The 12,570-nt window shown below is 35.3% G+C and overlaps 2 protein-coding genes and 1 pseudogene across 4 annotated transcripts; 1 reads left to right on the top strand and 2 right to left on the bottom strand.

Annotated features, from left to right (window-relative positions):
* The first annotated feature begins 289 nt into the window (after positions 1-289).
* LOC125216477 (wax ester synthase/diacylglycerol acyltransferase 11-like) lies at positions 290-3,802 on the top strand. 2 transcript variants are annotated; one of them, XM_048118191.2, is made up of 7 exons: positions 293-517; positions 1,063-1,623; positions 1,705-1,771; positions 2,173-2,288; positions 2,596-2,808; positions 3,223-3,360; positions 3,461-3,802. In XM_048118191.2, the coding sequence occupies exons 1-7, from the start codon at positions 341-343 to the stop codon at positions 3,623-3,625; spliced, it is 1,437 nt and encodes a 478-aa protein (XP_047974148.1). In that variant the 5' UTR covers positions 293-340; the 3' UTR covers positions 3,626-3,802. The 2 variants fall into 2 exon arrangements, with proteins under 2 accessions (XP_047974149.1, XP_047974148.1); XM_048118192.2 differs by lacking the exon at positions 3,223-3,360 and having other exon boundaries at positions 290-517.
* A 1,444-nt stretch (positions 3,803-5,246) lies between these two features.
* On the bottom strand, positions 5,247-6,674 carry LOC125212640 (GDSL esterase/lipase At4g10955-like). The gene is made up of 2 exons (XM_048112857.2): positions 6,446-6,674; positions 5,247-6,362 (listed from the first exon to the last, which is right to left on the bottom strand). The coding sequence occupies exons 1-2, from the start codon at positions 6,505-6,507 to the stop codon at positions 5,384-5,386; spliced, it is 1,041 nt and encodes a 346-aa protein (XP_047968814.1). The 5' UTR covers positions 6,508-6,674; the 3' UTR covers positions 5,247-5,383.
* Positions 6,675-9,109: 2,435 nt separating this feature from the next.
* On the bottom strand, positions 9,110-10,435 carry LOC125210096 (GDSL esterase/lipase At4g10955 pseudogene; annotated as a pseudogene). Its single transcript, XR_016136277.1, has 2 exons — positions 10,374-10,435; positions 9,110-10,302 (listed from the first exon to the last, which is right to left on the bottom strand). The product of XR_016136277.1 is annotated as a GDSL esterase/lipase At4g10955 pseudogene (transcript).
* Positions 10,436-12,570: the final 2,135 nt, after the last annotated feature.

Genomic DNA, 12,570 nt, shown 5'->3' with positions numbered 1-12,570 from the left:
TTAGTACGTGTATATGATTGGGAGCAATTATATCCAGTCATACATTACTCATTTTTCATTCCTTTCAAAACCTAAACTGAATAAAACACTTTTCATTCCTTTCAACCCCAAAACCCAAAAAAAAAAAACACTTTTTCATCCATTTCAACCCCAAAACTACTAAAAAATATTTTCCACACTCCACATAAAAATAAAAAATAAAAAAAAAAAAACTAAATTTTCATTGATTCCAATTTTGTGAAATTGGGTACATACACATATGCATATAAATATGCATGGACACTACTCTCATTAGAGCACTTCCATCTCAACTCTCAAACACTACCCAAAATTCAAAAAAATGTGGAAGGAAGGAGATGAAGAGCCAGCCAGCCCAAGTGCTCGATTAATGCAATCACCAAAATTCAACCTCTGCATAATTTCAATGATGGGTTACAACACCAAAATCGACACCAAATTATACAAGAAATGCGTCGAGCAAACTCTCCTCAAGCACCCCCGCTTCTCCAGCATCCTCGTAATCAACTCTTTCGAATTCTCGTATTTCATTTCATCAGTACATACACATTTCAACTAACTTTCTATTAGCCAATGACGGAACTACATGGAGTTAATATACACTACAAAAAACAACAATTTTACCGACAGAAATTCCCGTTGGTAAATAGTGTTATCAATGGAAATTTTTCATCGATAATTTATACGTCGGTTTTTTTAAGCCGGATTACGGACATTCCGTCGGAAATTCCATCAATAACACTGTTTTTCGTTGGTAATTAACAAGAGATTGCCCACCGCATAAAATTTTCGTCGATGGTTTTTTAGCTGGATTACGGACATTCCATCAGTAACACTATTTTTCGTCAGTAATTAAAGAGGGATTGGCCACTGTCGATAATCCAACATTTTTTTTTGTAGTGACGAGGCTTGAAAAAAATGTTTTTTTTTTCATTTACATAATATTGTTGAATTTTTGATATTTTGTGTTGATCACTGTGCAAAAGCCTCTATCATCACAATAAACTATAACAAAACAAATTTTCTGCGTCTGCCCCTGCATAGGTCTCAAACGGCGGGAAATGCAGTTGGAGGCGCACGAGTGTGGACGTGGACAACCACGTCTACGAAGTGGACTTGGACGCGGAGTCCGAGTCCGTGGACAGCTACGCGTCGGATCTCTCGAAGACACCGATGGATCCGACGAAGCCGCTGTGGGAGATCCACATTCTGAACGTGGGAACCCCCGACGCGGCGGCGACGGCCTTGTTCAAGATCCACCACTCGGTGGGGGACGGCGTGTCGATGATGGCGCTCTGCCACGCTTGTTCTAGAAGCCTCTCCGACCCCGACGCTCTGCCGGCGCTTCCGTCGCCAAAGAAACGGAAGGACGAGACGAAACGGCGTCGTTTGACGGGATTGCTTGTCTTGGTGTGGAGAGTGTTTGTGGTTTTGCTCAACACGGTGATTGATATCGCGATGTTTCTTGCTACCATGGTCTTTCTAGAAGATTCTAGAACTCCCGTTAAATCCGACGGCGGAGAGGACCGTCAGTCACGGACGCGGTTCGTTCACCGCGTTGTGAGTCTTGACGACGTTAAGCTCGTGAAGACGGCGTTGAATGCGGTGAAAATTTTATTATTTCTATTTTTTTGTGTGAAATTTTGTTTGATATTTTGACTTTAATTTTGGGAATTTTTTTTCAAGAGTATTAATGATGTTATGCTGGGAGTCACTGTGGCCGGCCTTAGTCATTACCTTAATCAAAGATATGGTACAAATTTTTTTGCAAAGAGTAAAGTCAATTTTGATCATAAATATACGACCAGAATACGAATTTAGTCCAAAATATTTATTTTTTAAAAAATAAGTTCATAACAAATGAAATACTTGTCGGAGTGGTCATTTTTTTTCGGTTCCGTCAAAAAACTTACAGTCATGTCTGTGTGCAATTAGGGTTGACCGTTAGTTTTTTTACGAAACCGTCAAAAGAAGGACTACTTCGTCAACATTTTCATTTGTTATGGACCTGTTTTTCAGAAAATGAATGTTTTAGATCAAATTCGTATTTTGGTCACATGTTTAAGACCAAAATTGAGATTCACTTTTTTTGTTATGGAGTAGATTATGATTATTTTGGTATTTATTTATTTAATTTAATTTACGCACATGCAGAGAAAGGTAACGAGAGTGGCTCAAAAATCATCAAGAATGGTACGAATTCGTTACCTAGAAATCTACGTTTGAGATCAGCCGTTGTCTTTAATCTTAGACAATCTCCAACAGTTGAGGTAATTAATTAGCACAATTAAATTATGGCAATAACTATTAATGAATACTTCCTCTTGTCTTACGTTACTTGAGTCATTTCTTTTTAAACTTGTTTTGAAAAAATAATAATAAATAGTTAAAATGGAGAGAAAGAAAAGTAAGAGAGATAATAATGCAGAGAAGAGTCTTACCTATAGTATTCTCTTTTTTACTTTATTTTTTCTCCACTTTAACTATTTATTATTATTTTTTCAAAACGAGTGCGAAAAAGAAGTGACTCAAGTAACGTGGGACGGAGGGAGTATATAATTTAAGTTTTGATTACAGGATTTGGCAGAGATGATGGAGAAGGAAGAGTTGAATGGAATGTGGGGAAATTTCATAGGCATAGTTATTCTCCCCTTCACTATTAAAATGGAAGATGATCCATTGGCGTATATTCGTAGAGCAAAAGCCACCATGGATCAGAAGAAACTATCGCTAGGTCACAAACTTGCCTTCGTGGTCATGAAACTAACCATGCTGTTATTCGGAATTAAGGTACCAACCACTTCTTCATTTATACGCGAAAGTGACGAACCAATCTGATATGTGAATGACTGATCAAACGAATCAATTGGTAACATGAGAAGTAATTCACCATTTATTTAAGTTGATTTCTTCTTATTTCACATTTTTAATGTCAGACAACTTGCATGTGAGTATCCAAACAGTTTGTACATAAAATAATTATGTAATGAAACTCAAAGATGTACTACTTGTGTCCACAACTAATAATTTTGTTTTTTTCCTATATTAGGTAGTGCACAATAAATACTAGTCACTTTCTATTTTTGATAAATTTCTTTTCCTAATTAGTTTGGCTTCAGACTCTATCAACAATATTTCAACCATTTTTTCTCTTTATCTCTCACGTTGTAACAATTTCGCATGTATGTGTCGTCCACAATAAAGGCGGCAGCTGGTATGACAAGGTCTATTTTCAAGAACACTACTTTAACATTCTCAAATGTGATGGGACCAAAAGAGGAGGTCAATTTATTTGGACATCATTTAAGCTACATTGCTCCTTCTGTCCACGGCTTCCCTCAAGTAATTAAGTCCAATTAAGACAGCTTTATAGATTTAATTTCAAGAATAAATCTTATTTCATAAATAACTAATGGATATTACTTTGTATAATGTGTTGCAGTCACTCGTGGTCCATCACCAAAGTTATGGGAAGAAGCTTATAATATCGATCGGTGCAGATGAAAAGTTGATCCCGAATCCTCATCAACTCTGCGATGATTTGGTTGAGTCTCTACAAATTATCAAAGTTGCTGCAACTAAATTGGCGTTTTCGGAGACATGTTAATTAAGTTTTTTCTCCAAATAAATGTATGTTTCGTGATTTAGAAGACATACATTTCATTGTATCGAAGACTTGTTATTTTGCTTTCTAACTAGCTAATAGAGTGCTAGTATATAAGCAATAATTGGCTAAGAAATATTTTGCACAATAAAAAAGTAACTAAGTCACCACTTGTGCTCAGAGACGATTATCGACCCAATTGATAAATTCTCATATGTCAATAAGTTAGCTAACTATCAATCACTATTAATCATACCGATTATTTGGAGATGCTATAACTACCATATATAGCAAGCTTATAAAAGATGTAGATTAATATGTAAACCTAACTAATCAAGCTTGTATTTAGACAAAAAAAAGTTAGTAGCTAGTCTATTTATTAAATTTATAATATTGCCTAATCTTTATTAGTAATTTGCATGAATATTGACTTAAATCTTCTTATCCACCAATGAAATATAATGATAATGCATGAATCAAGATAAGAGTTCATTTGCACGTGATAAACGGTGACATGAAATAGGGTAAGTGCATGAATATGTATAGTAATTAGTGAATGCATTTAAGTAAGATGGAACAGCTCATCTATATATCTGTCCTAGGTACAATTTCATTAATTTGTTCATTGATCTGTCGCTATATTAAGTCATTCAATTTTTGTGTTACAATATTCTATGTAGTGCTATCTATCATTTTCAGTTTTATATATATTTTATCTTGGCCCTTTAATTATTTAATGTATGCTTTATTTAAATTTTGTATACTCGTTATTACGGTTTTATCATACCTAATTGCTAATTATTAACATAGGATATACAATTGTGTTTTAGAATTTCAAATCACTTGTACTCCTATTAAACAAAAATTACGGGTTGGTAAATTTAAAAGTAGGGTGTATAGTTTTAAAAATTTTAGTAATTAAGTATACTTAATAAATATTACTCACTCGATCCAAAAAAATTAGTTTTATTTGTAGATGATAGTATAAGAGATTTTAGAGAAAAAATAGATAAAGTAGAAGAGAGAAAAAGAAAAAGTAAGAGAGAGAGAAAGTGGTTAAAAAGTATGAGAGAAAGTTTTATTTTTTGAAATGAGACTATTTTTTGTGGATACTACTTTATTTAAGTTTTTTTTTTTTTTTGTTTAGCTGTTTCATTAGATGGAGAAGAGATATTAGAGGAGATATGGGCCATGTTATGGGCGAGTAATATTATTTTCTTATGGGCTGCGATTTTCATCTACACTTTTTATGAATAACATATGAAATATTTACATTCTCTTTATTATATTTTGTTCATGACAGTGAACTATATTATAAGTTTAATCAAATAGACAAATGATATAAAATTATAACACCCTCATATATGACTTGCTTGAATTTTTATTACTCTTTCCGTCCCACTTACGACATACTTTTCATTTTAGTTTGTTCCAAATAAAATAATACAAATCTATTTTAAAAAACTTTTTCTCTCTAATTAATACATTCAACCACTTTTTCTTTTTCTAATTAAGTATACAACTCTCTTTATCTCTCCATTTAACACACATTAACCAACAACTCTTAAAATCTCGTGCTGACTAAGAAATGTTTCATCTTAGCCGGGACGGAGGTAGTACTACGTTAAAGCAAACGAGGTATATAAGGCTATAAACGACCCTTAAGACTTACATTGTACATCAAAGCAAACTAAAGCAAATTAATGCAATCCTTAAGATATTGAACCTAAAGTCCTAAACCATTATCAAAGTAGCATTACTTTAATTATAATTGTACGATTTGTATTTCAACTCCAAATTCGGGTTCCACCATTGATGGATCCCATGAGCCTCCTTGAAATTCGGAAGAGCGCCGGTGTTGATCGTCAGAAACGCCGATGGAAGAAGATGCACCGGCTCTGAATCCATTCTTCCCCGAGAACTCGCCACGATGCTTCGGATCGAGTGCGTCATAGCCATCATCTCAATCTTCCTCGCCCCGATCGCCTCCATCGTTTCCCGATTTTCAAAATATCCAATATATTCCGAGCATATCATGTCAGACGAGCTGACAAAAAGGTTGGGGACCCACGACGAGAGCATAGTAAATGCCTCGTCGTCCTGGGTCTTGGGCCCTGTGGCCACCTTGACGGCCACAGCCAGGCCAGCAGTGAAGACACTGCTGGCCACCCTCAACCTTCTCTTCACCTTCTCGCTCTTGATTCGCTCAATCGGGGGTGAGGCGAAGGGGGGATTGAAGAGATAGGTCTCGAGATGGGCCGAGTGGCTCTTTACCATGTTTCTTCCTATTAATAAAGTTAGGGACGCTCCGTTGGAGTGTCCCGCCAGCCAGACATTTCCAGGGCCCACCCTGGAGATGACATCAGCAGAAGCTTTTTGACCAAGTTTGAAGCTTTTGCTGGCCTTGGGATTCTTGACCATGCAACTCAAGGTGGTCACGAGATCCTCCACCTTGCCGGCGCCGCCACCGTTGAATTTGGCGATCTTGCCGCGGAACGCGACAACGTATTGTGGGGGGCGCTGACCGACGCAGAAGGTGGAGTTGAACACATAGACGGCGGCAAAGTACTGGCCTCGGTCATTGGTCAACACCTCGTGCAGGTCAAAGCCGAAACTCTCCCACCATGGGGGAGCTAGGGCGAGAGGGCTGCCGCCGCAGCCATTCCGCCGGTCGCTTTCTAACACGTAGACGCCTTGGATTAGGCTTGCAGCTACCCATCTTTTGTGATTCGAATTGTTCCTGTTGAGACACTATAAGTAATTAAAATTTGCTCGAGACTAAAAGTCAAGAAAGTCCAAATAGAGAGAGGAGATACGTCTTACCAATCAACGGCAGCCAAAAATGATGGGCCGGAGAGAGCGAAATTTTCGTTGTCGGGAACCATTGTTTGTTGCAAATTATTAGTACAAGAATCAAACCAAAACCTCGAATTGGAACAAACTATTGTCAAAAAAATCGAACTGAAAGATGATCAAAGACTCTCTTTATCCGATCAAGTCCTCATTTATTTTTACAAAGTATATACCCCTATATATACAAAGAGGCCACTTGTTTTGTTGCCATTTTCTGGGAAACTTCACGTAACAAGTTGCAGAAATAAATTCATTGACGCTTAGATCAAGAAAAAGAACAAGTCAATAATGAGTCCAAAAAAATTTAATTTATAGAATATATTTCCCTATCAATTATTTGCTGTTTTTATTTTTCAATTTTTTAATTGTTGGGAAATGACCGTATAATTATTCACAAGTACGAGCATTTATCAAAATAAAATGGTCCAATTTGTCTAACACGACAAACACTATCCATGTGGACAGGGCCGAAGCCAGGAATTTGCAGGGATAAGGGAAAATTTAAGAATCTGAGGAGGGACATTTAGTAAGAAATTAAAAGAAATAAATTTTACAATTAATAATATATACGTAGCGTAGAAAATATGAGGTGGGGCAAATGCCCCTCCCATGCCTTTACTACATCCGCCCATGTATGTGGATATATATAGAGATTAAATTAGGCAAGATTGCGTACATGTTAACATAAAAAAAAATGTACTAGTACTATGTTTTTATTTAATTAAAGCTCATCAAAATTTGATTAAAATTTATGAATTACTTATTAGAATTTAATAATCAGTTAAGAAATTTCGGAGCTGCGTTCATAAAATTAATTTTTCTAGTATAGAGCTCCATGCTCGGAAGGTGCAATTTGTTTTATAAAATATCATATTTGATGCATTCAAGTATTAAATCGATATAAAATGTACAAGCTGGTGATGGACTAATATGTGGAAATGATAAAATATTGGGTTTGGATCGATAACCTATATCGATATGAGATTTGTTGAATAGAAAATGAGAGTTGATAGAGAAGTCACGTTGACTGCTCTTAAAAATATTTTTAATGCATATACATAGATTAATAATTCTAGTTGATGCTCGAACACTATTTAATTATTTTACTATAGAAATTATTAACTATTTAAATACAAAAATAATCTTAATTATAAGTAAATTTTTATATAATTTGGCAGATGGTTCAGAAACTTTTATCTTATTTTGAATCAAATGGTTCATCTTAAATTTATACCTGACCAATCGCTCAATATTTTCCTCCACGTAATAGAAAAAACGAAAATAAAATAAAATAATAGTACCTGGATTTGACAATTCACTTTGTGAATAAAAATTGACCACCAAAGTGACTGTTCAATATTCTTCTGGAAATACAGAAAATTGAAGTCAATCACACTGTAGGAAACTGAGGAGAAGGTCGATTTGAAAGAGAGTTTATATATAAAGAAACAAACAAAATATTGATTTTAGACTTTTAGTTGCAAGAAAGAGCCAAATTATGCATTTTCAACTTGCGCGTGCTCCCAAATTATAGTAATAAATAATTAAAGAATTTTCATCTATTATGTACTCCTAATAGATGGTGTAAAAAACCATGGACAAGCGAGAGTTCAATTAACAGATTTGATAAAGTCAACTGGATTCCAAATTGGATATGAACTTGTGTGGTCTCTCTTCTTCCATAAGTTCAAAGAAAAAGTTATTTCTCTCGTACACACAAGCTGAAAAACCCGATATATGGCGTACGTGCTTGAGGAATGGCGCTCATACGCCGCGACTAGGTTTGCGTAATACTTTTGTTGTTCTCACTCTGCTTGTGCAATCAATCGAGCACCTTGCTCCGGATCCATTTCTTGATTTGAGAATACAAATGGATATATATTTTGTGTGAGAGATGTTTATTGGGAATATGACGTAATCAACTTTTATATTCTTATGGCCTGCGATTTTCTTATAGACTTTTTACAAAACAAATAAATAAATAACAGATGAAATGTTTTAAATTCTACTCCTATTTTTGTGCATGATACATTCAACCGTGGAAAAAATTATGGTAAGACCCGACCAATAATACATACTTGTTCATTCGTAACGGTACATAAATATATACATTCGTTGTTACAAAGGCATGTGTCTTCACCTGATTAGTTATAATTGCTTCACTCTAGTCTACTGTTCAATAGGACTTCTTACATGCAATCATCGTCAACTCTTAGAGGCTTCTTGGTACGATGGAATGAAATAAGGAGGAAATGGAATAAAAGTAAGAATGGAATAAGAATGGAAATACAACGAAAACTCGATTCAATTCTTGTGCTTGGTAAGCAATACAAAGGGAAATGCAATTATTATTCCTTTATTGATTTCATTTTTATGCTTGATAACTAAAAAAAATATAAGAATGGAATATAATATGAAAAATTAATATGTTGATTCTACCAAAAAAAATATTTATTCAAAAAAAATTTTGCCAATTATTTTGAATCATATTGTTTTGTACTATACACGCAAATGAGGGTGTTCATATGTGGTGTATGTATGTGTATGTGTGTGTGTGTGTGTGAAATTAAATTGATGAACCATAGTGGTAAAAGTTGTAAATAAATTAATGTATAATGGTAAAAAGTTGGAGACAACTTTCCATAAATGGAAATACTCATATTTTTTTATGGGACAGACGAAATGAAAAATGCACATATATTTATATGGGATATGGGGCGTATAAATTATACTAACACCATTAAGGTGATAAGGTGATAAATGACCCTTATACTTGCATTGTGCATCAAAGCAAATTAATGCACCCTAAGATATTGAACCTAAACCATTAATCAAAGTAGCATTACTTTAATTGTAATTATACGATTTGTATTTCAACTCCAAATTCGAGTTCCACCATGGATGAATCCCATGAGCCTCCTTGAAATTCGGAAGAGCGCCGGTGTTGATCGTCAGAAACGCTGATGGAAGAAGATGCACCGGCTCCGAATCCGTCCTCCCCAAAGAACTCGACATGATGCTTCGGATCGAGTACTTCGTATCCATCCTCTCAATCCTCCCCGCCCCAGTTGCCTCCATATTTTCCAAATAACTAGCATATTCCGAGCATATCACGTCAGACGAATTGACAAAAAGGTATGGGACCCACGACGAGAGCACAGTAAATGCCTCATCGTCGTCCTGGGTCTTGGGCCCTATGGCCACCTTGGCGGCCATAACCAGGCTAGCAGTGACAACAGAGTTGGCCACCCTCAACGCTAGCTTCAACCCCTCGTTGTGGATCAACTCAATTGGGAGGGAGGCAAAAGGGGGGTTGAAGAGGTAGGTCTCAAGATAGGCCGAGTGGCTCTTCACCATGTTCCTTCCTATTAGTAAAGCTAGGGACGCTCCGGTGGAGTGTCCCACTAGCCAGACATTTCCAGGGTGTTTGCCTACCCTGGAGATAATGTCAGCAGAAGCTTCCAGACCAATTTGGAAGCTTCTGCTGGCCTTGGGATTCTTGAGCATGCAACTCAAGGTGGTCACAAGATCCTCCACCTTGCCGACCCTGCCATCGTCGAATTTAGTGATCTTGCCACGGAATGCGACGACGTATTGTGGGGGGTGCTGGCCTACGTAGTAGGGGGAGTTGAACTCGTAGACGGCGGCGAAGTATTTGCCATGGTCGTCGGTCAACACACGGTGCAGGTCAAAGCCGAAACTCTTCCACCACGGAGGAGCTAGGGCGAGAGGGCAGTTTTCGCGGCCATTTTTGTCGATCGCTTTCTAACACGTAGACACCTTGGATAAGGCTTGCAGCTACCGATCTTTTGTGATTCGAATTGTTCCTGTTGAGATACAAGTAATTAAAATTTTCTCAAGACTGCAAGTCAAAATAGAGAAAGTAGAGGTGTCTTACCAATCAACAGCGGTAAAAAATGATGGGCCGGAGAGGGCAAAGTTTTCCTTGTCGGGAGCCATTGTTTGTTAGCAAATTACTACAAGAATCAAACCAAAACCTCGTATCAAACTGAAAGATGATCAACGACTCTCTTTATAAAATCAAGTCACATTTATTAGGAGTACTATACAAAGAGACCACTTGTTGGGAAATTCATGTGACAAGTTGCATAAATAAATTCACTGACGCTAATGGGTCCAACAAATTTAATCCGTAGAATATATTTCTCTATCAAATGTTCTATCCGTGCTAACTTAATTGTCACTCTTGAAATAAACACGGTTTCTAAAAAATGTAAAGAAAAGTTGGTTGAAAAAGTTAGTAGAATGTGAGATCCATTTTTTTTATATTAGTTTTATAATCAAATGTGAATAGAGTGAGTTACTGGAATGTGGACCTACTTACCATTTACGATAAAAATTAAAGTGTGACAATTAAGTTGGGATAAAATAGAAAAGAGTGACAATTAAGTTGGGAACGAAAGGAGTATTTGTTGATATTATTTTTATTTTACTGACAGTTACGTTGGGAAATGACCATATGAGTATTCACAAGTACAAGCATTTATCAAATTAAAATGGTCCAATGTGTCCAGAATGAGACAACACAACAAACATATCTATATGAATATATTGATATTAAATTTAGGCAATACCTTGTACTAGTACTCATCGAAATTTAATTAAAATGTATATATGAATGATTGATTAGAAGTTAATAATCACAATTAAGAAATTGGGAGCTGCGTTCATAAAATTAATTTTTCCCATTGTTTTAGTATAGAGCTCCATGCTCGCAAGGTGCAATTTATTTTACAAAAATGTCATATTTAATGCATTCAAGTATTAGATCGATATAAAATGTACAAGCTGGTGATGAACGATTAAATATTGGGTTTGGATAAGCTATATCTAAATTAGGTTTATTGAATAGAAAATGAGAGTTGATAGTGAAGTCACGTTCATGGTATAAAATTTAGATTTATTTGGATAAGCTGCTCATAAAAATTATTTTTAATAAATATACATAAATTAGTAATGCTAGCATGATGCTCTAACACTATTTAATTGTTTATCTTAAAATTAATTTTATTAACTAGGAGTACTAATTAAATATAAAAAAAAAATTAAAAATTTTATGTGGACAAACCATAATGTGACTTTTTTTTTTATTCAAAACAAAGCAAAAACCAAAACAGTAAGAAAGGGAGCAAGAAACTTCACCACAACCATAATGTGACTTTAATTAGTTCCTTGGCAGATGGTTCAGAAACAATTATTATTATGAATCAAATGGTTCGTAATCATAAATAGGTCTTGATTTTAATTGCGTACATCGATGAATGAAACAACCCAATTATTTTCCCTCAACATATATAAAAGAAAAAATTAAAAATAAAACCTAGATTTGACAATTCCCTTGTGAAAAAAAATTGAGCATCCAAAATGACTAGTCAATTATACTTACTACTAGTATAAGATACTGAGGAGAAGCCGAGAAGGTCGATTCGAAATATAGTTTAACAAAGAAGCAAACAAAAGGGAAAAAATATTTATTTTAGACTATATCAATAAACGAGTTGTATGTTCTCCATCAAGAAAGAGACAAATTATGCTTTTCAACCTACGCCCAAATTAATAAATAATTAATAACCTTTAATTCATTTTATAAGAGTTGGATGTAAAACAATCAAGGAAAAGTGAGAGTGAGCAAAATTCTTTATATCAACTGGATTCTAAATTGGGTCTCCAGATTCCGTTGGCATTGACCGAAGATCTACCATCTCCTATTTGTCATTAGGAATCTCATTTGAGTTCGATACACGATTTGTTTAAAAAATGCAATGGAAAATGGGTGGAAAAATATAGTGAAATATGAAACTCATTTCTATGTATTAATTTTATAATAAAATGTGAATGAAAAAATATTTATTTTTTAGACTATGTCGTAAAATAGTGAACCGAGACTCCTAATAACAGACGAAGGGAGTACTTTGAACTGGTGGTAGACTGGTAGCGGATCCAAGAACTAAAAATAGAAAGACCAAGTGACAACAAGATTTAAAAATAGGGCGTGTTCATGTAGTACTGGTGGGTCGATTTTCGAACATGTTATTTTCCGGCTCAACTCCATAAGACATGTAGGCTCTCTGCCT

Source organism: Salvia hispanica, chromosome 3, assembly GCF_029641045.1.
Source record: "Salvia hispanica isolate PSC_SH4W2 chromosome 3, Shi_PSC_v1, whole genome shotgun sequence".
Classification (NCBI taxonomy): Eukaryota; Viridiplantae; Streptophyta; class Magnoliopsida; order Lamiales; family Lamiaceae; genus Salvia; species Salvia hispanica.
Note: the sequence above shows the minus strand (reverse complement) of the source record. Positions and strands in the feature narration are given on the sequence as shown.